This window comes from Phaseolus vulgaris, chromosome 10 (assembly GCF_051622355.1).
Source record: "Phaseolus vulgaris cultivar YP4 chromosome 10, ASM5162235v1, whole genome shotgun sequence".
In the NCBI taxonomy this organism is placed as follows: domain Eukaryota; kingdom Viridiplantae; phylum Streptophyta; class Magnoliopsida; order Fabales; family Fabaceae; genus Phaseolus; species Phaseolus vulgaris.
Genome location: NC_143507.1, coordinates 41,778,712 through 41,802,525, shown reverse-complemented (window position 1 = coordinate 41,802,525; position 23,814 = coordinate 41,778,712). Strand labels below are relative to the sequence as shown.

At 30.9% G+C, this 23,814-nt stretch overlaps 1 protein-coding gene across 1 annotated transcript; it reads right to left on the bottom strand.

Moving 5' to 3' along the window:
* Positions 1 to 9,008: 9,008 nt before the first annotated feature.
* Positions 9,009 to 22,475, bottom strand: SEC10 (exocyst complex component sec10). Its single transcript, XM_068621327.2, has 24 exons — positions 21,932 to 22,475; positions 21,589 to 21,822; positions 21,421 to 21,495; positions 20,930 to 21,031; positions 20,728 to 20,778; positions 20,546 to 20,651; positions 20,346 to 20,465; positions 19,332 to 19,423; positions 18,267 to 18,435; positions 18,109 to 18,185; positions 17,911 to 18,009; positions 17,715 to 17,805; positions 16,893 to 16,978; positions 13,701 to 13,874; positions 13,254 to 13,307; positions 13,030 to 13,158; positions 12,833 to 12,925; positions 12,606 to 12,752; positions 12,329 to 12,426; positions 11,701 to 11,785; positions 10,733 to 10,791; positions 10,305 to 10,403; positions 10,132 to 10,215; positions 9,009 to 9,500 (listed from the first exon to the last, which is right to left on the bottom strand). The coding sequence occupies exons 1-24, from the start codon at positions 22,022 to 22,024 to the stop codon at positions 9,431 to 9,433; spliced, it is 2,487 nt and encodes an 828-aa protein (XP_068477428.1). The 5' UTR covers positions 22,025 to 22,475; the 3' UTR covers positions 9,009 to 9,430.
* Between the last annotated feature and the right edge of the window lie 1,339 nt (positions 22,476 to 23,814).

Sequence of the window (23,814 nt, the reverse complement as noted above, 5' to 3'; positions counted from 1 at the left end):
ATCAGCATGTTTTTCGAATAATTTTGCTTTCTTCCTCGTAAATAATCCAAAACAATTTAAATCTGTGTTTATGCACTTTCTCTTGGTTTAATTAGGACAAGAATCTCAACTTTTTTTAACACTATTTGTAGACTAATGATATGTCATTTTTAATTCATAATTTCCCATTTTTATTTGAGGTAATCATACCCAAAATTTACTACACAAAAGTTTAGTTAATTAGGATATGTAAACTAAAAAAAAAATTAGGTCAATAATGTATTTAATTTTAGTTATATCAGTTATTAATGTATCATTGTTGATAATTAATGTTAATTTCAATATGGGTATTAAGAAGTGGACTTTAAATCTAACTGAACTCCATACAACCGGTTCATGGGCACACCGAGACTGTCAACTCGTGCGTGGGACTATATATTATGGGTGGTCCGATAGCGGCCTGATAGCGGGTGGTACGATATGCCCAACAAATACTCGTTAAAATAGACTCGAAATGGCTCTGATACCATATAAAGAAGTGGACTTTAAGCCTAACTCAACTCCATAAAACCGGTTCATGAGGTGAGGTTTGCACCCACTTATATACTGTGAAAGACTCTAATCTCTCTCTAGTCGATGTGAGATCTCCAACAATAGAAGATACACATTTTCATCCCAATATAAATGAGATCATTAACATATCAAAATACACATATTATACTACTTTAGTTAAGTGAGGAAGATATTTTATTGATTCATAAGAAAACAAGAAGTAACTATAATTTAAGCTAAAAATAATAAAAGAAAAACAATAAATTAAAAAATGTTAGTATTTAATGATGAGATTATAGTATTATCATAATTTTTTTACATTAGGTTGTTCAACAAAAAAGTTTACGGTGAAAGAAGTAAAAAAAAACGAGTGCATGGGATAATTTAGTACGTTTTGATTTGGTGTTTTACGTTGATACTGATGGGAATGGGATTATACGAATGCAATGAAGTTAGAGTACGAAAAGTACATCTGAAAGGAAGTTACTGAGAACGTGATTATTTGTTGGAAGAGTTTAGGTCCAAACACAGTCTAAGTATATTTGGAGAAGCATCTTCCACGAATCAAACATAAATGGCTTCAATCCAAACTTAACCATTAAACACTTGAAGCAGCAACGTCATCATCTTCATTTTTTCAAACCCTACGTTTAGGTTGCATCACAATATTAATGACTTACTTATCAATTAATAATATCTATTTCAGGAGCATTTTATTAACCATATTTTTAATAATAAACATATATAATTCTTCATTAATATATATAAATATATAAATATAAGTACCACTACAAAAAAAAAAATCATTAAATAATAACCAGAAACAAAAAATAATTAATCACTATATTGAATAAATTAGATACTAATATAGAAAGTAAAAAATTATTGATATCTAATGTGATTGTGATTATTAATAAAATATTTTTAAAATTAGTTATCAAAGTTTTAGCTACTAATATTTTAGATTTTAAATTAGTCTTTAAAAAAAATACTAATAGAGACTAATTTAGAACAAAGTACTTAATAACTAATATTTAGTTACGAAACACTTTTATAATTTTTTATTAATAATATAAATTATTTTAGATATCAATAATTTTTTAGTTCATAAAAATGTCTCTAATTTAATTAGTATAATGACTAATTATTTTAATATATAAAATTATTTTCTATTTAATGATTTTTTTATAATATTCATATTTGTCTATTTAGACGTTTTTAAAAGATTTTTTTTCCATTTATAAGATACAAGTATTCGGTAAAAACTTAAATTGTGTTTATTTTCAAAATGTACAATACAAGAAAACATGAAAATAGAAACCAATTTTAAATAAAAAAATAATTAGTTGTTATAATGACTAAATTAGAGACTATTTTTTTGGTTTTGATATACTTTATATTTAAAGTATATATTATAGCGGATCTTAATTATTTCTTTTAGGAAAGTGAATAATTTCTATCCACAATTGTTTTTCTTTTTTTTTTCAGAAAAACATTTGGCAGGACACATTTTTTCATAAAAATCATTAAAAGAAAATAAAAAATAAAAAATATAATAAGTTTCTTTTAAAAGTTATTAAAACTAGTTTATATACAACAACAAAAAATATATGCTTTTTCTAATTTTTTTTAATTTGTGTACATATTAATTTTAACTTATAGAAAGGTTTGTAATTTTTTCAATAAAATCCTATAAAATTTGTTGAAAAAAACTCTTAAAATGTATTATATAAAGTATAAAAGCCGTTAATGTTATTATTTTTAATTATCAACATTTTTTTTTATCTGCAATGAATTAAATATGATACAGGTTCGATAAAGTATGTGCTAATTACTATAAATATCATATTCAGAATAACTTTTATTTGTTTATAATGGAAAAAAAAATATACTCTAAGAGTATATAAACTTTATTTATTCATTCATTATGCTCTTCTCATTTTAAATTAGAACACAAATTATTCTTTCTATTTGTAATGAAAGTGTTCATCGAAGAGATAAGTATGATGGCTGACAACCCAACTCACCATTATATATATATATATATATATATATATATATTAATTAATTAGAGAGGACCACTAATTGTTAATTTAGGAGTAATTAATATTAACAACCTACCAAGCACGTTGATGTGCAGTAGTAAAGTGAGTTGTTGAATTAACCTAATGCTTCTTTAATGAACAATCACAGTGCTAATTAGCCATGCAAATCTTCCTTAACATAATCATCTACTAATATTTATATAAAGAAGATATGTATATTAATTAGTAACAGATATCTGCACTCTTTCATACAGTTTTCTTTTTTCAACTCTATTATTGTTATCATGTGATTTTGATTTGGATTTCCTTAAATAAAGAGTGAACTCAATTATTTAAACAGTTTAATTGAATATATAATCATTGAGGCTTAATTAATCTCCCATGTTATTAATCCAATTGTAAAACGTGATCAACCACCCTTCAATTTCACTTTATTTTTATTTTCAAATCATTAAGCACTACAAGAAAATCATCAAATAGAAACTAATTTTTAGAGACCAAAATAATTAGTTGCAATAGTAACTAAATTAGAGACTATTTTAGAAACTAAAAAAGATTTTGGTTTCTAAAATAGTTTCTATTATTGTTAAATGGTTTCTAAATTGATATCTTATTAGCTACCAAGGTTTTAACTACCAATTATTTAGATTCTAAATTTGGTAGCAAAAACTTTGGTTGCTAATTAGATACCAATTTAGAAACCAAAAATTTATTTAGTTTATAAAATGCTCTCTAATTTAGTCATTATAGTAACTAATTATTTTTGTCTATAAAATCAGTTTCTATTTCATGATTTTCTTGTAGTGAAAGTTATTCAGAATAATAGAACAATGGGTTAAATATCTTTATGTTCTTACTTTCACGCAAAATTTATTTTTGTCTCTAGTCCGAATTTATGTTTTCGAAATAATTACACTAAAAAAATTATTGAAATAAATTACGTAACTAATGATAATATGAACGATGTTAATTATAATATTATAACATCTACATCAACATGAGTTAACATGAAATATTTTAACATCCTAGTAAAAATTTATTTGTCACATACACCGATAATAACTCATTCCAATAATTTTCTTATTATATATACTCAAAAAATGTTTTTAAGTTTGTATTACAAAAAAAAAAATCAATTTCACGTTATAATAAAAAACGAAAAACATATTTAATCTTATAATAATTCTTATTTAACTACACATAACACGAGTAGCATTTATTTTTCGCCTAATATAGTAAAATTTTCTTTTGTATGGACGTTGAACACAACCAACTGTAATAAAAAGATGAGTTAAGACAGTGAGAGTATTAATAATTAAAATTTATACTATTTTATTGTGTTTATTTTCTTATAGTACATTATTTATTAGCAGTACTTGTTATAATACGACGAAGGGAAATAAATACAAAAGACGATGTAGTTTACATTATTGTATATGTTGCTGTATATATATGTACTAATTTATTTTGGAAAAGCATGCACAACTTAATTGTCTTATTTTTTAAAAATGAACTTCTTGGCATTTATATCGAAGTGGTGTGGAGCTATATATTGCATAAATTTGCGTGATTGAATTTCGTTATTTAGTTAGTAATTAACTAATTATTTGGTAACCGATTAAATAATTTTAATTCGTTAGGTAATTAGTCTATTTTAATTAGTTAAATTTTCCTTAACTCTGTATTGCAACATTTATTTATTTATTTTATATAAGTAAAATGATTTTTGTCTAAAAAAAACAATTGAGAATTTTTAATTTATGGGTAGAATTATATATTTATTGATGATTTGTAATTTAATGAATGGTTATGCTTTTCTGATACTTTTGTCTTTGAAGGTACACTTTGAATATTCAGTTCTTCTTCATACTGTTAACCATGCGTATTCATTTTTTTATTGCACCGACCACGTGTTTAAATGGGCTTTTTAAAGTAATTATATTTCTTATAGAACTTAGTGATGCATAACTTTTACATAATCCAAGTAATACTAGTTAGATTTTTTAAATGAACACTTTATCACTAGATAAAAAAATAAAATAATTTATTTTAAAATGTGTTATCAATGAAAAAGACTATATATATAATAATAAATATATATCAAGTTAAATAAAAAATATAATAAAATAATTAATTATATAATATATATTAAGTTGGAGAATAAATGTCGATGATTCTTGATTTAGCAATGAAACATTTGAAGAAACTAGTATAAAGAACTTTTGTGAATATGTGAGTAAAAATGTGACAAATATATTTATGTTTGGATTTTTTTTATGATGGAAGATGTGTAAGTTACATGATGAATTTGTTATCATGGAACATCTTCATTGTATCAACTACAACTTTAAAATGTTTAAGTAATTCTTATAATAAAATTATTTTCAAATTATACGTGAACTTTTAATTAATTTATATATTATAACTTAATCATATATCATATTGACGTGAAATTTTTAATACATTCTCTTACATTAAAGATATTAAACATTTACATCGAATACATATTTTTTCTTTCCTTTCATGTAAACGGTCTTATCTTGTATCGAAAAGTTTTTAGTGTTATACACCATGTTAAAAAGGACCAATCTTCTTAATAGAGAATTCAGAGTCGATAATAATAAGTTTAAAAAACTTAACTTATGATATATTATTAATAATTCTGATATTACAAGAGATTTTTTTTATTAAATTAAGATATGTGATTTACATCAAACAAAAGAGTATATATAATAACAAATATTCTAAAAATGGAAAAAAATGGTGAATGCACTAACCCTAGTTAGATTTGGAATGGAGACTTAATAATATGGTGGCCATTGTGATGAGATTGAGACAAGTGGTAGTTAAGATCAGAAAGTTGTTGTGGAGAAAAAATATTGAAGTTAACATCTTCTGCACCTTCCTTTTCATTCTCCTACAAAAACAAGAACAATCGGAGATAACATAAAGAGCATTGTTGTGAAAATTTGAAATTGCTTTTGATTGGATGAATGATGCAACATGAATTTAACCAAAAAATAAAGTTAAAATGCAAAGCTTATATGAGACACACGTGTGAGCTGACTTTCACAATTATTAGAAACCAACAACAACGTTATATGTCATGGGCCATAGTATTTGACCTCATCTCTCAATCTATTTGCATACATTGCATCTGAGTGTATATCTGCATAAATAAAATACACACACAACACACAACACATTGTTCACAGATCTGACAGCTTCCAAACTGAAGGTTGGGAATGGCAAGTGTAATGTGTGTGATAAGATAATGGAATCATAAGATGATTCTTATAAGAATGTAAGATGTTTAATTAATTTTTCTATTCTATCACAAACTTTTGTAGTTCATTAAATGAAAGATTAATCTTGTTTACAATACTATGAATTTTCATATCAATAAAAATAAACTGTTAGAAACTTAACTGTGTCAAAACGTATGATATTTAATACTGGTCAACTGTCACTGGACCATCACAAGAAGAATGTATTAAGGTAAATAAAAGATTAACTTAGGATAAGTTGTACGGAAGATTATGTAATACACTCTTAATCATGATACATATCTTAATCTCGGTCCAACAATAAAACGTTCACAAAAACTATATAAATAGGAACAACAATCAAAACAAATTTACTTTGTTATTATAATAATTCATCTGAATACCAAATACTTACTTAAACGTCAGATAAATTTTTACAAATACACTTTAAACGAAGAGCCAAAATCCAAACTCTAGATAAAAGGTTAAAAGAGAATACAGGAATTACTATCTGATTATCTGATTCCCTTTACATGAAAAATTATATAATACACTAACCGATATGTTAACTCATCAGGTACATAGTATAGAGTATAAAATAAATTGAAAGTATAAGTAGATGCCTTAAAAGAGATTAAAGAATAGAGTTTAAAAAGAATCAAGTACAGAGTTATGAATGTAACGGATCTATTTGGTTCAGAGAAAAATACAAAATATAGAAAATATAGAGTAGAACGAATCCAGAACAGATTCTGCAGTGATATTAGAGAGTTTGTGCAGACACAACACATGGAGGATTTGGTATTTGCATATTATTAAATTAGTCCAATGTATTATTTATTGACAATAGAAGATAATGCAGACATAAAAAAAATAACATATATATATATATATATATATATATATATATATATATTCTCAATCAGCCAACTAAGAAGGGTTTTAATTATAGCACCAAAGTTCAATATTGCTTACCAATAATTCAGAACCAAATAAGGAATCAAACACTTATTTCGTTTACCATTAAGCTCCCACTATGCATTGCCATGCTAACAATGGCGCTAATTTCGGCAATCTCTGTCTCTTTCACTTTGGGAGATATATATACACACACACACTTATATATGCACATTAAATTCAAACTATTTTTTTAAGAATCAATTATTTTGGTTTAATTGGTTGAAAATGAAGAAATAAAACCGTGATTTGCGCTTCGTGTGTCTCTCTTTTTGGCACAAAATTAGAAGAAAATGAAATTTGAAGGAGATGATATTGTGAAAGTAAAATAAAATAAGAGTGTGTGCAGTGTTTGTTTCCTATTGGAGACCAGCTAGAAAGAGTAACTTTAATTTGGTGTTGCATTGAGAAAGGACATTGCATTACGTTGGACTAAGATGAGTGGGGCATTTTAATTACTTTCACTTTCACTTTACTCTTCTTCATCAGTGTGTATTAGATACTTTAGTGCTGGTTTTGATTGCTCTAGTAATCAAGCAATTAATCATCAAGTTCTGTTATAGGTAACATCAGCAATGTTTTATAGCTATCATTCAGTCTGCAATAACTTCTTTTCTTTTTTATTTAACCATTTCTAGACCACCCAGTTTTGGGGGAGTTTTACTTATGGGTGAAGTTATTGCACTAGATGTTGTGCTGTAAACAACAAATTCATAAAAAAATTATTTAGTTTACTAGTGTCACTTTATATTTAATAAGATTTTGTTTATATTTTTGTTAGTTATGAATGAGAATCTTTAGTTTCCCTGTGATATGTCAACGTCTGTTGAGGTGTACTATCAACATGGCAGCTTTAACTTTTAAGTGGTTTTTTTGGAAGTAATGATTATGTATGACTTTGATTTCAAAGCTTAATTTTGGCTTGTAACTAGTTTTGCTGCTAGTGTGCCTGCATAATGAGTATTAGAGAAAAAAATTCTACAGTTAGAGATAAATAAAAATTTATGTAAGCAAGAAGAAATCGGTCTGACCAACTGATTTTTCAAGTGCAGATTCATGTAAACAATGTGGCACATGGGTTATTTGAGTGAATATTTATTGAAAATAGGATTTTAAAAAGATGAGGTTGATAAGAATACGAGTAAAAGGAAAGAGGAAAAAGAATAACGAAAGAAAATCTTGTCTTCCAAGAAAGAATCCAATGGAGGTATTTGATTCATTAGTATGGTGGTGAGTATTTCTTCATGCACCCTTATATTTTTCTTTTCTTCTTGCACTTCTACATTTTTTTTGAAATACCAGAATTATCCTTAATAATTTTGAGTGATTCCAAAATAAGAGTTTTGTAAGCAAAGTATATTTTCGGAATAGGAAAGTATATTCTTTCCAGAACACATTTTTTTAATTTCTAAAATGAAAAGGTTATGAAAAGTATGTTTAGGAAATATTTGAGAAAGAGTAATCCAGAAGTACTTTTAAAATGTGTAAAATGATTTTTTAGAATGATTGGGTGCAGGAAGCCATTTGTTGAGAAATACCCTGGTATGGTATGCCCACACTCTGTCCACAAGTAATGCATACCACTTTGCATGTCAACTGTGGTTAAGCAGTTTGCCTGGTTGTAACTTGCATTTTGTTATTAATTCTAGCAACTTCAATCTTGGATAACTATCAAAATTTCTCAGAAATTAAAATTAATTTATATTTAAACTACTTTGTAGAAACTCATTAACTTCTTTAAAAAGTAGTATATAATTTGTATATACACTAATTTAGCTAATGAAAAATTATTTTATTTATTTATTTTTCTAAAAGTATTTCTAAAGTAGTTATCTCATTCATTCTTTAGTTTAGAACGGATTAACCGGTCTAAGCTAGTACACAAACAGCTTCCATGAAAATTGAAGAAAGGATCGAAGTTCATATTCATTTAATGTGAATGAATAATTTTGATTATATGAGATAGATAACATAAACATGAAATGATCCTAGAGTGTTGGACAATCTCTCCTTTACAAAGTCCTATAACAGCCGTTATATCATTCTTATTTTCAGTAATAACGGTTTACTTGAGTATGGGAGTTTTCTCCCTCTTCTACCTTTGGGTTCAATCAGAAATGAGATCTCAAGTCCGAGGTAAATGATTTCAACATACGACTAATTGGTCATCTTCCCCTAAGTTATGATTTGAATGTTCTTCAGAGAAGTCTGATCAACAGATGATACGTTGCATTCCATAAAAAAACTAATTTACACGACGAGTCCAAATATTTGACTATATTTACTCGGTCTAAGCCTGGTCCACTTAGCACCAAATATCAACAACTCCGCAAACAAAAACAAAAAAAATACAACTACATTCACAAAGGAAAACTATGCATAAAAAATAAATTACAAATCTACATGGTCTCCCTTCCTATTCATGCCTCCAAATATTCAGCAAGAAAGAACACTCAATTCTACTAAAACGGTCACTGAATAACCTCCTATGATTTTGTATAGAACAAATTGTTAAATCACTCTTCTAACACCGCCAATGAATTCAGTTCAAGCATCAGTACCCATAGCCAAGAAACAGGTGAATGTAGTCATACCCAGAGATTTTAAGATCAGATCACAAGCTGACTTTTGTTAAGACCACAAGGAACTTAGTTTGGACGCAAGTTTGGCTGCCTTGTAGTCATCCCGAAGTTGAATAAATCTGTTGCACAGCAGAGAAATGAACATTTTCATCACCAAACATACTCAACAACATTAATTAATTTGTTCACTGGGATGTTGTGTGTTGGAGAGGGGGGCTTACTAAAACCACCATCACCACCACCAAGACTTATCTTGACAGGTGGTGTGAACTACATATTCAGTAAACGTCATTAGACTATCAAAAACAAAGTTTTAGTCAAATCATTTAAACAGATAATTTCAACAGTTTTTCCTAACATTGTCCTTTATCACTTTTTATTGAATAATCTTCCATTTGATCCACTTATCTTCCTGGAATCCTTAATATGGTCATCTTAAATAACCAAATTACCGTAAGGCTACCCACAAAGGGTGGCTTCAGTTGTAACCAAGCTTGAATTCAATGGTTAAGTGTGAAGGGACAATCTTCACAATTAATATCCTGATCGGGGATTACTCTCACCCCAAAGACTCTTCATGAAACTATTTAAGAGTGTAAAGGAAATAGAACAGCAACAGGAAAATATATATTTTTTTTATATAAATGTCATTATGAGTCATTTTATACTGATGGTGAGGACAGTATAATAATAACAGCCAACAATAAAACATAAATCATTGCATTATTTACAGATCCAATGTAATTATACCTTTGAGCGTCTTTCCGTATGCTGGGTGTGCCCTCAAACAAAGTTGCAAGGCTCTCAGGAGCAACAATAAATACATTGGCCGTTCTAAAGAAAACCTTCAGAAATTAGTATGTAAAAATGGGAGAGGTGGGGGGTTTGAATTTTAAAAAAAAATTGCATGTCATTCAACTTACATGCCCAACAATTCAAACTTTTCATCAACAGAAGGAGCATTGAAACTACGCAGAAAATCTCCATATTCAGTAATGTCACGCTTCAGTCGCAACCCCCCACTGCAAAGCAATTCATGAGCATACAACAATCAACAGGATATTATAGAACCAGTTGGTGACAAATATAAACTTCATAAATTACTTTCAGCATAAATTTTGAAGTTGGAGACGAAAAGACTTCTCACAAAACCTAAAGTACACAAGTAGACGCGCATAGAGAAAATAATTCAAACATTATAATAAATACATAAGGTGACGAAAGAAAATTCAGAAGGATTAATTTGTGATTAGCTTATGAACATTTTTTTGCCATATCAAAGCAGTACTTGTTACAGTAATATGTATATACAAGCTAGAGAAAATAAGGAATGTAGGACCCAGACAATTACCTTGGATTAAAAGTATACTTCTGCCAATGGTTTTGTAGCACCTTGTGCAACCGATTCCCCTATAATGACAAAATTTATCATGTTATCAATGAAATTAGGACAAAGAGCCCAAGCAACATATAATATGTTACCATAGCCATCTCACAAACTGGTAAAATGGCGATGATGCACAATTAATAAAAATAGCATAATGCAAGTAAGGCAGGTAATAGAACAAACATTGAAGATCATTATTAATGCACAGTTGGCTCAAACAAAATTCTTTATTATTAACCATTTTTTAGTCAAATTTCATTTTATATTTTCTTGCCATATCTTGGTATAATTCTGTCTTGTTCTTACTCCCCAACAAATACATAAGGTCTTGTTTTTTTTCTCTCTAAAAAAGCAGCTCAGCTAAGTGTTATGGGTAGAGTCCATATCATGAATGTGAAAGATAATGTTTAAATGGTCCAGACACAAAAGAAAGCAGCAATCCCAATAACATTAGTGCTAACGAACTGGACAGATTCCAAATTTTGAAATAATTGAGTAATAAATATAAGTAGATGAAAGTATACTGTTGAAAGCAATAAAAAGTTTCAGGCAGAAGCAAATCAGTGTCACTTGCACCAAATTAACCACCCAAGACAGATTGGACTGACGTTACATGAAAGCTGGATCTTCCTTAGAAGCAACAAATGAATCAATAGTATGGCTCCTTCTCCATCAGTAAACATTGATTAGGAACTGAACTATCACAAACAAGTAAACAATCAAAAGAACCACTTTCCCCCAGTGAAAAAACAATGATAGACACTGTCAACTACAAGAAAAGAGACTTTCAACCGATTAAAGTTTGTTTTAAGATCCAAGAACCTTGTGAAAAGATCATCCTCCTAAATGATTCTGTACAAGCAGCCAACTCTTTCATTCAAAAAGTCATCAAATCAATATTATATTCAATGATCAGAAACACCATATCATACCAACTCAGTCAGGAATGCTTGTTTGTTAAGGCCTTCTAGAGCAGTAAATGCAGATTCCAACACACGGGAAAGATAAGCAACAACTCTGACACAGGAAACCAAAGTATACTTGTTAGTTAAGAATACAAAGTTGGAGGAATAAACTAAAAATTAAATGCTGATATCTATTTCAAATAAGATTAAAACTTGGTCCCTTAAATAACATTGACATCGGTAGTGTAGTGTCTGGAATCTATACAGCCTTGCTTGTTTTTCAAACCAACCAGTTTAGAAAGGGAGATCAAGAGTTTATGTTTTGACTAGTCTCTGGTCAACCCTTTAAAAGCAGAAGGTTAGAAACCAGTGAACCAGTGCTTTATTCTACTTGTTTACTAACATACATTATATTTTTATATAATTTCATGTATTCATAGGTATGTATGAAAACAAGCTCAGTTGGACCTTGAATCCTTGAACTGATCCAATTTTTGAAACCATGCTAAATATACATGAAGAATGAAATCATAAAATTTCAAATATTCAACAAAGTAAAAACAGCCTAGTTCACATGCGCAGAGATATAAATTACAGAAAATATCAAAATCATCAGTATTCAGTAGTTTCAGTTCAAGTTTCAAGAAACATCCACCTTGTGCAGGCACTGGTTGCCCGGTGGTCAGGAGCCATTCCATCATCAGGTGATCGATAATCTGTAGCCTTTTGTTCAGCTGAAAGCAACCGCTCCACCTGTCAAGGGGTTTAAAGTGAAATACTTAAGAGTTTAGGAGTTATGATTCCAACTTGAACAGCAAAAGAAAACACACCAGCCCCTTTCTATTAGATGGATAGTATGCAGACAGAGTAGCAATGATGTTTAATGTAGTTGACCACTGGTTATCACTCAAAATATTATAGGTACAACTGACCTCAGCCATGACAGTTTCAATGCACTGTTGTAATCCTTTATAAGCAGCTGCCTCTGCGCTTGACATTGCCGTAGCCATTTCCTCACAAGCAGCAGCATGTGCCCCATCAACAGGGAGCAAAAGCCGAGATATAGAATTAGAAAAATACTGCAGAGAATTACTCATTTCAGTTATAGAATTTGTTAATATCTAAAAATAGTAATTAAAAATCAAGGCTCAAATTGTACTTGTTGAATAATGGCTACACTGCTTCCAGATCGTTGTACAGATATCATGAAAGATCTGAAACTACTTTCACCAGCAGCTGCAGCTGCCTCTGCCTGCATATCAACAAATAAATGTTAAATTGTCTGGTGAAATGTACTCGTATTTTACACTTCTATATATACTTTAACAAGAGCATGCAAAAAGATCATGTATTTACAGCAGATGCAGCTGCAGCAGCCACTCTACGGGTAACACTGGTACCCAGCACAAATCTTTCCCTCAAATTAGCTGCTTCCGTCAGGCTGTCTCTAGCCCGTTCAAGCCCATCTGCTATATATTGACTAACCTGTAAAGTAGAAAGAAAATGACCCCTCAAAATGAACTCGAATGCACTAAAGGTATTATATATCTGAATGCTGACAAAGTGTGAAACTAACTTACTTGGTCTAGCAGGCAAGTAAACACTGCTTTTACATGGTTTGCAAGTGTTGCAGGCTGTAAAAGAATACTTTCAATTATTCATATAAAGGACTAAAATATTGATTTCAGATCAAAATATCAGAGCTTAACTACCTAAACATTGGTAAGTGCCAAACAAAAAACGCATTATTATGAAATGGTGAATTATTAAAAAAATGTTTTGATAAACTATAATATAAAGAAAAATCACATTTAGTATGAGCATAATAAGGCTCTTTGATTTTTATACTGGTCCAAATATGTATTTAGTTTACCAACATGAAATGAATTTGAACAAGCCTACAAAAAACAACCTCATTATGCTTCATTAATCCATATAAACAAAACTTACTTGGCCGAAGGTCCTTACTACAGTTACCCTAAGCAACTACTGCACTGCCCTGTAAAATAAAGCAAACAACTAATTACCTGGGAAGCAAATAGATTGCATCTTGAGATTGCTTCTTCATTCCAACGCACAAACTCGGTTACAACAGTAACAGATATTTGCTGTTGAGAAGAAACTACTGAAGCTCCTTTTGCGCGTCCAATTGACCCAGATGAATCAGAAATCTGCTGACTTTCGGCTCGCAATTCTTCCACCTGTATTTTTTAGGGACATAAATGTTATTGGAGTCCAATTGAATTAGTGTTGCAACATGTGTAAGATTTTTAGTCTCTACATTATTTATTTTTTTGTACAGATTTTATTAGATATATTCCCCTATTAGGGTTTATTGGTATAAATTTCCTTAATTGCAGTAACCAGGTTTGATTTGTCCATAATTCTAGCTTAGTTTTAAGTTCAAGTAGTATAAATTGTGAACTGTGTTTTATACCTTTGAATCATCAGAAAATAGTATTCACTTTCCTTCATAGACACATAAATCCTAGTCTCCACCTTCATTGTGACCAACTTAGGCAGGCTTCCTTGCTGCCATCAGTGCCTAAGTGGCACCTTCAGTTGCACTACAAGTTCTACAACCACTATCCCACCACCTACTTTTAATAGACCAGCAACTTCGACGAATTGACCACTGCCACGAGACTTGTTACTGGAAGCCACGTCACACTCTTTCAAGGACATTTTCCCATATTGTGCATACCACACGATTCCCTATTGGCATTCATTTGCATCACCACTGCCACAGTCAGTCATACCCAATTGCTGAAAGTGGCAGCCTTCAACTCCAACCCTCTCTTCACGTACAAAATGTGCATCATGCTCCTTCACTCCACAATTAATCTTGATTTGATATATAAAGTTACTCAAGATTTGATATGTGTAGTAAACAGTAGCATTCTTTCCTTCCTATTGTGTCATTCAAGATCTTGTCTCAGTGAGAACACATGGAACTGAACATTAATGGGGAAGGCTATACAATCTGCATTGTGTAGAAACAAAAGGCATTGCCAAACTGAATGTGTCCACTCCATGTCATTAGACTAGTTATGAGTTTGTGCCTTCCCAAATTAGACTTCAATGTCAATGTCTAGTGCGTCCTCCTTTAAGTAATCTTAACTCTTCAAGCATTGTTCCTCATATGTTTATTTTAGAGTTCATCGAGTCTTTTAATTGTGATTTACATCTATTTCAAAAAAGCTAATTTGTTGTCAATAATAGAAAAGATGAGCGTTCATTCTCATGTTTGGTTTGGGGGACCAGCTCCTATTTTTTATAATTTCTATTGCAAAATGGTTAGTTTCTTTTGTGAGTGACTAAATTAAGGTTTCATGAATTCACCAGATGAAAGATTGATTGGAGGTGTTTCAACTATTCTTGAACTTCTATTGGAAGATCAATTAAATGATTATGCTTGAACAGTGGAAAGGAATAGCTGAATCAGAATTGTCCTAATTTTCTACAACAAAACCATGTTATTCATAAACTAACATGTGTCAATATCCTACAGCAAAATGAGTCACTCAAACAGAAAAATTGCCTTTTCCTTGAAGTTATCAAGAATTTTCTATTTCAAATGTTTGTTCCAAAATCGTATTGGAGAGAAGTTGTTTCAGCCATACTTAGGTTCTCGATAGTGTTACCCCAATCCATTATGTGACTTCCCTTCTATTTCTATTTTGAAAGTATTTCACATTATGCCTTTGGTTCTGTTGCCTTCTCCATATTCGGAGTCAACATTGTCATGTATTGGATCTTAGGGCAGTCAAAATTTAACCCCTAAAGTTGCCAAATTTTATGTTTTTAATGGTGTTTTTTTGGAGATTCCACATTGACTACAGATAAAAGTCAAATTACAGAATATAATATGGTTGCAAACCTCATATGCTAGTTTTGTAGCATATGAGAATATAAAGTTACTTCCTAATATGATATTAGAATTTATTCTAACGAGGTTTATTAGGCTTGTCATCGGACCATCCATAAATATCTAGTCTCATGCTCGAGATGTCCAGTTTTCAACGTAAGAGGGTTAGTTTAAGATCTCACATCGACTAGAGATAAGACCGAATTACAATATAACTGGATACATATAATAAGTCAATTTTATAAGATTGAATTAGACTTAAAGTTTACTTTCTAATAGATGTCAAGTGTCACATGATAATATCGCTACCCCTTCAACTTCAGCCAGTGTTATTAATCATAGGGGCCTCATGTTGAGCTTTCGGTGAGCCTTTCTCTCTTCCTTATTGCTTTTGCTCATGTGCAGATTTGGCATCTTCCTCTCGCACTAACTACTAACAGCATATCAGAAGCATTTGAAGCAATTCAAAACAAAGCCAACAAGCCATTATTTATACACAATAGAAGGAGAAAACCCAACTAGGCTCAATAGCAACCCCAACTGTCAGGTAAGCACTCCTACTGTAGAGTCTTTAGAAATTATTTTTATTAATTATAATTCTAATACTGAATACTTGCTTGTTACCTTGAGCAAAAAAAAAAAATGTTATGTTAAATATCTGTTTGTGTCTAGTGTCGACTAAACACCTTTTTATGAAACACTACAGTTTTATATCAGCCATTATTCTATTAAGATCGCCAAACCAGTACAAGAAGCCTTAAAACAGGAAAAATGGATTCAAGACATGAATAAAAATCATATTTGATGACCTAGATGCTATGTGAACTATTATTGATAAAAATCATGCTTGGTGACCTTGGAATTATGTATGAAGTATCTATGACGTTGCTTTCTGCAACATCAAAACCATAATTTGGTTCAGATTGATGAGAAAACATGCAGAAATAGACCAGACCTTCATCAAGGAGACAACATATGTTCCTTTTGGAGATCAGTAGGCAGAAGTTCTAACAACAGGGCTACCCAATCAGCGATTACAAGATCTTACTAGCAAGCTATGGCACTAAAATTCCATTAACAAAGCTATGAAGTTTTGTAGCATATAAAGTATGAAGCACGCTGCCCGTGCATTATTTTTCTTCATTTAATTATATTTGCTTCTTTATTTGGAATGATTGGTCAAGGTTTAGTTGTTTACAGTAATCAGGTCTGGTTTGATGTCCATAGCTTAGTTTTTATAATCAAAGCTGTATAACTACAAATAGTGATCTTTATTATACTATTTGAATCATCATAAAATAATTTCCACATATTACAAGTGTAAGGGAAAAGAATTAAAACAATCACAAACCTTCATTTTATATAATTGCCTAAGAGATGCCTGCTCATATTCAGGATATTCGTCCTTGTGGCTTGAAAATAGGGACTCTGTTAGACCTGAATAAAGAGCGAACTTTTTGTTAAGTCACCTAATACTTTTTTTGAATATTCTAATTCAGCACAAAGCACATGTTACCATAAGACACATCAACATTTATTGAAAAACTACTTTATTAGTGGGAATGGAATTAATAATACAAGAATGAAGCATATATGTCATTACCACATATTTCTAAGATGGGTAAAATGCATTAAATTAAGAAAAAGTCAAAAGTCCTAGTTCAAAATTGCCATGAGGCAAGATTAGAGTCATATAATAATTATACTTCTAGGTCTAACACTTATATTGCACATCAATCACAAGTTATTGTCAAAGCAAGCAGAGCAGTATGAAAGCACAATTCAAAAGCATTCGCAATGATCATGCCCATTATATGACTAAGATTATGTTTGCTTAACTCAAATTCTGAATTCCAAGACAAATGCAACATAACTTCACTCTCACGTTGTTCTTCTGTTGAACGGAACCAGGTGAGAATTCAGACAGTCTAAATAATAAAGCCCCAACAACAACTGACACACACTGTATTATATGGTAGACAGATGACCAGCCTCAAGAAATCAAGAAAACATAATTGTCTTTTAAGTTTCACTACAAAACCATGTGTGTAATTGTCAAAAATACATCTAACAAACAAACATAAGTCCTTCTAATATCATTTGCATTTATGTTCCAAACCATTCACCAGATATCAATTAAGAAAATCATGCATATTTAGAGTTAACACATTACCCTCAACATCCAAGTCACCACATCCTACAGCTTGTAGATCTCTTGCTAGTTCTCGGGTCTTTTCATATGCCACTGCCAGCATTCGAAGATACTGAAACCTCAAATCAAATCAAATACAAATCACATTGGCATCAGCCTTCTGTCTAAACTGGCTCTTGGATGATAATAATGAAGGAAGTTGGATAATTGTACTCACTAATAGAAGCCCACCTTCCTCCATGGAAGGTAAATTGACAATAGATGGCTTCTCTAACAGTTTGTCCAAAAGGGCAGTGATTCGCTGCTCTAAAACTCGCTGCATACAGAATTATGAGAACATTGGTTTTTGTGAATACAGTAAACTATATAACCTGTTCAAGACCGCAATATTCATTGAAGACAGTTTTTTGGGTACCTGAACTAAAATTGACATAACTTCACTTGGTGTGGGGAATACAGCTGTGATTGTTGCAGCCTCTTTACGAACAGTATCTGTAAAAAACTACCATCAGTCATTGATTCTGTCAAGAAAATTTTCATTTTACTAACAGCAGCAGAAAGTATATTTCAAACCTGTGATTTCTTTGTACAAGGAGGACAGCCCACGAGCAACATTACTAGGGCTAACTTGGGCACCCTGGTCACCTAGAACCAGCTTAGTGTCTGCATTCATTACTTCAACATCAATGAACATTGGACGTGTTGCCACATAATGTTGCATGGCGCTTGTACCCCTGTTAAACTGCATTACAAATAGTAATTTAGCTAAATAGATGCATCATTTACTAAAAAATCAACATTTGATATGTAAGTAGATGCATTCAAAACCAGTGAATTTACTTATTTCCATTATAAGTAAGTAAAATATACTGCTAGCATAAGAGACAAAGTACAAACATTTGAAAGCAACCATTCAAACAACTACACTGTACAACCATAAATTGAAGCTTGGATTCTATTTAAAATGAGTTAAATTTCAAATACAATTTAATCAATACGCAGACCAACTAAAGTAACATTAAATTCCATTTAGTATTGGCAACTATACAACATCTAGCAAATCACAAAGTACAATGCAATTTAAGCAAAAGGAAGACCGATACACCTTTACTCTTAAATTTAAAATTTTTATTAATTAGTGCTGCAATTAACAAGAGGGAATTATCATAAACAATGGACAAAAGATGCATTTCAATTTGGCGAAAGAGAAGGATGAAAAAGGAAGCATCGTTGAAAATGAGATAATAGAGAAAGTGACAAACGATGACAAAAAAAGAATATCATCAGAGGTATGAGAAACGAGGAAGCAAGCACAGACTCAATTTGATGTACTGCCTATTAGACTGAAATTGATATTGACAAGTAAAACAAGAGATATCCAACTATAGGACTTAAGAATTATAAGCTATATAAAATAAAAACATAACACAAGGCCTCCAAAAACCCATGAACATGAGATATCGATGATATCAGGTACTATTTCTATGACCAACAATTCAGAATTTTTTTTTCTTGGTTTGGTTTTACCAGTAAAACAATCCAAGTTATCTGAATGGAAAATAGTAATATGGGAAAGTGACACGGGGATTATAGGGGAAAGGGAAAGGGATGTAATTATGTAAAACAAAACTTTATTACCTGAGACAAAATTTTGGCACACTCGGCCATGGTGGTCAATTCTCTTTTCTGTGATGCTGCATCAAAACGAGAGAGCAATCTATTCTCCAGTTCTGCAAAAATAGAGAAAGAATTATCAAACATTTATTACTTAAGAAATGCATAACACAGTTTTAACATTCATGGGTTGCCACTAAATATTTTGGTTGTAACCTTATGTAAGGTCAGGTAATCCAGAAATATCAGCATGTTCGTATATTCTAAAAGGCAAGAAGCAAAATTCTGAACATGCACCCTGTTAATGGGGAAAGGTAGAATTGAGCTAGTGTTGAATTGTGTCCCTCGAGGCTAAGTAAAGTCATTTGCTACCGATAATCTTATTGGATGAAAAAAAGGTAGTAAACAAAATTTCCATGCAATTTAAATCCTCAATATTGCTTACATTTGGTTCACATCACACCAAATGGAAGAAAGATAACACTTGATAAAAGCACATGTCCTTAAATGTGGACACTTGCATTCCAAGATAAAGCAGAACACAAAAAGGCAGAAATACCTCTGGAAAATTAAACATGAGCTCCACTCTGTTCAGTAAACTCATTTTGTATTTGGAATTCTAGATGGCCATAGTGACAAATACAGTAAAAGCCAGAAGATCATAAAAAGGTGTTACGTGACCAATAAGCCTAATTAGAGAGACCTTAGATGAAGAAGCTGTTTCATACGTACAGAAATATGTCAACATCATTGATAAATAAATTTGTGTTTTGATTAAGCGTAGTTATTAAGCTTTTAAAGGATGCTGACCATTCTATCTGCAACAAAAGAAAGCAGACATCCTCACAGATCACAAAATTCTTAGATTGAATAATGTATTTTGTCAGTCACAATATTCTTGATGAAAAAAGGACTATAATATTGCAGTTTTAACAAGAAATGCACATAACTATGATTCTCTTAATTATTCTGTTTGACAGAAACATGTGATATTAATAAGCTAACATGTCCCTGTTTTTCATAAAAAAAAATATTTACCATTGCAGTATTCCTGCAAATTAGCAACTGCAACTTCTAAGCCTCTGCTAGCAGTTGCATTTCCCATAGCTGATGGAACAGGTATTCCATGTCTTCCAATATCTTCTTCAGCAAATGACCCTGAAAATAAACATATTAGCATAGCGTTGACATAATTGGGTTAAAGCATCATATAAATTAAAAAGCATCTCAATTCTTACGTAATTTCTGGGCAATTGAAGCAGCCTCAGCAACACGGCTATCATCAGAAAAAAGAGGTGAAAGCTCCATCAGATCACCTGGGCTGCTATTGAACTCCATTAAATACTGCAGAAAAAACCAACCATTGGCAAACTTTCCTAACATGAATAATGGTAAAAACCACATGAATCAACTGAAATACTTTTATCAACTCAATTGTTTGACTGGCTGTTTCCCGCTGAGCATCTGCACTCTGAAAAATTAAACAGTATTGGAAATGAGATTATATTTCAAAGACAAAGGAGGAATTGACTTACCAATAAAACATAAAACATAATAATACAAACAAATGAGACTGCAATCCATCCCATGAAACATAGTCGGACCATGGAAGAACTCTCTACCTGAAGATGATCACCTATCTTTGCAGCTGTCTGCCCAACACTTGAAATTCGCGAATCTAACCTGGCAAAGCTATCAAACAATCCATCCACGCCTTTCTCTAGCTGAAAAGGAAATAAAAAAAAAAAAATGCACAAAATTTAAACATACGATCCCAACAGATCATTCTGACCTAGTTAGATAGCAAGGTATAAAAGATCTTCATTCTGAAAAAAGCAAAATAATAAAGCAGAAAAGAAGGAGCTCAGAACTAACAAATGTAATTTTTAAAAGAAATAATTACTATATTGCAATTTATTTTGGTTTGAGACCATGTTTAATAAGACTAAAGTGAACGATAAAGTTCTTCTTCCTCTGCAACCAAAATATACCTAAGGCTCAAACTGTAGAAGACCAATTAACCTACAACAACCTCACACCCATTGATCCAAATGCTCAGCAGGAACAATTGCAAATTTTAGCTTAACACAAACCAAGTAGATTCGAGACTCACCTCAGAAAGTGTCTTTCGATGCTTAGAGTCTTGAACTGAGACATCTTTCTTAAGATTGTAGAGTCTCCCATCAATCTTCCAACCAAAACACAACAACAATAAAATCAAGACCTCAAACAAATCAAATTCCAAAAAAAAAAAGTTACCAATCGGTAGAGGAAGGAAAACCTGTTTCCGAAGCTCAAGCAGCTCCTTGCAGGAATCCTTGAACAACGACAAGAGCTTCTCAACCTCGGGGAACAACGGACTCGCAAGTGCCTGCGAGGAGTACTTGGCCGCATCGGACGGCGCTCGGATATGCCCGTTCGGCTCGCCGCCGTCCGCTTCCGCTTCCTCCAATTTGAAGGACGGAAGAAGCTCGCCGACGAGGTTCCCGAACAACGCGTCAAACGAGAAGTCTCCCTAACACATAAACAGCAACATCAACATCAAGATCAACAACACGTTCCTTCAATCGAAACCGAAATTCTCTCTAAGCTGAAGGAAATAATCGCTGGAATTACGAACGTACCTTGAAATCGTCGATGTCGAGAATGAGAGGGAAGGTTGTACCCGACGATGAGGTTTTGGAGGGCTTGCTCGCTCCATCAGTAGGCTCTCTCATGACGGAGAAAGCAGTGCGAGTCAATGCGGTTGGATTTGGCGAAACTGCGATAACGGATTGGGAATAGCGATCTTCTTCTTCTTCTTTTTCTTCGGTTGTATCGTTATGTTATGGAGTTGGTTTGTTTGAAAGTGTTACTGGAAAAGTGAAAACCCTGGGTGGAGGGACACGTTGGAATGGATCGATCGATGATGAAGCAGCCACAACCAACACGCACGGTGGAAGGAAGCTCGATGGAATATCGCAACGGCAGAAAATTCTTAAAAAATTAAAATTCCACTATTTTAATCCAATATTTAATTCTTCCAAAAACTTTTATTTTTTTTTAAGTATTGATAATGTAATTTTATTATACACAAATATTTTTTTTTAAATCTATAATTATATTTCAGATTTATGTGCTGAAATCGTAAGAATTGTTCAAACACCCATCATACTTTTCTTGTGAACCAAATTCGAAGTATGACAAAAATTGTTGTTTATGAGGCAATCAATCAAAAGTTAACTTTTTTTTTTATCTCATGTTAGTGGATTATTATTTATTTTGTGGACTGATTAAAAAAAAATATTATGTATCCATTCTTTGTCACACTGATATACAATTTATTTATCAAAATGATACAATTTTGTATTTTGTATGATTTATTAAAATAGTTAAGTTTTTACTTTTCTTTTTGTCATGGATAAATTGTGTTTGAAAACATGCTTTCAAATGTATATCATTTTTTACACGATTATAAAATGTAAAAATCATGCTTTCAAATAGGAAATTTTAAGTCTCTTAATTTTTTTTTTACTGTAATCATATTTAAGCTTGCGATTATGTATAAAAATAATAAGAAGCACAACTTTTTCTAATTTTTTTCTTGAAGTCGTGACTTCAATCACAACTTTAGCATTGATTTTTTATTTATTTTAGTTTTGTTAAAACCGCGCTATCACCATTTTACCTAAATTTTTTACATAGTTAGAACTTATAAATACATAATGAAAAAAAATAATAATAATAATAATATTGAATGGGGTTATTTCAACTTTTAAGTTGGAACAAAAATCAATATATTAAATACACATCTTAATTTCAAATTAAAGTCTAAATATTTATTTTTAAGTTTTCAAATAAATACTACTTAACTTAAAAACAAAACATACATTAAATAAAAAACAATTTACAAAGTAAAGCAAATAAATCATAAACCATTAAATGAAAATTTTAAAAAACACATTTACGTATCAAACAAAAGCAACGTAAAATAAAAACTAAAAACAAAACATCACCACCTGCTACATAACACAATTTAAAAAAAATACTTAAATAATGATCCAAGTCATGGCTTAAAATAAAGAGTGGAGTAGTTATAGAGTAATTATTTTTATTATATTTGCAGTGTCAAATAAATTTTACTAAAAAAATTAAAGTGGTGCCGAGCTTAACGATTTCAATTAAAAAAGGAAGTTGTACTTTAATTTTGGAAAAAAAAATTATACAAAATTATAAGTTTAAGTACGATTTTAGTTAAAAAAAAATTAAAAAAATACAATAAACTGAGAATAAAAGCATCTTAATTGTTATCACACAAAAGCAAATAATATTAGTTTCTGAATCATTGATTAAACTTGAAGTGAACTGTTTATAAAACACAACTCATTAATGCATTACCAAACATGCTAATGCACACATTCAATGTGATTTTTCAAGTCTTTTAGTTCTTAGTTCCACGATTTTGGACTTCATAACGTGATCATCCACTTTATCAAATCATTTCCAACCACACTGTTACATGAGATTT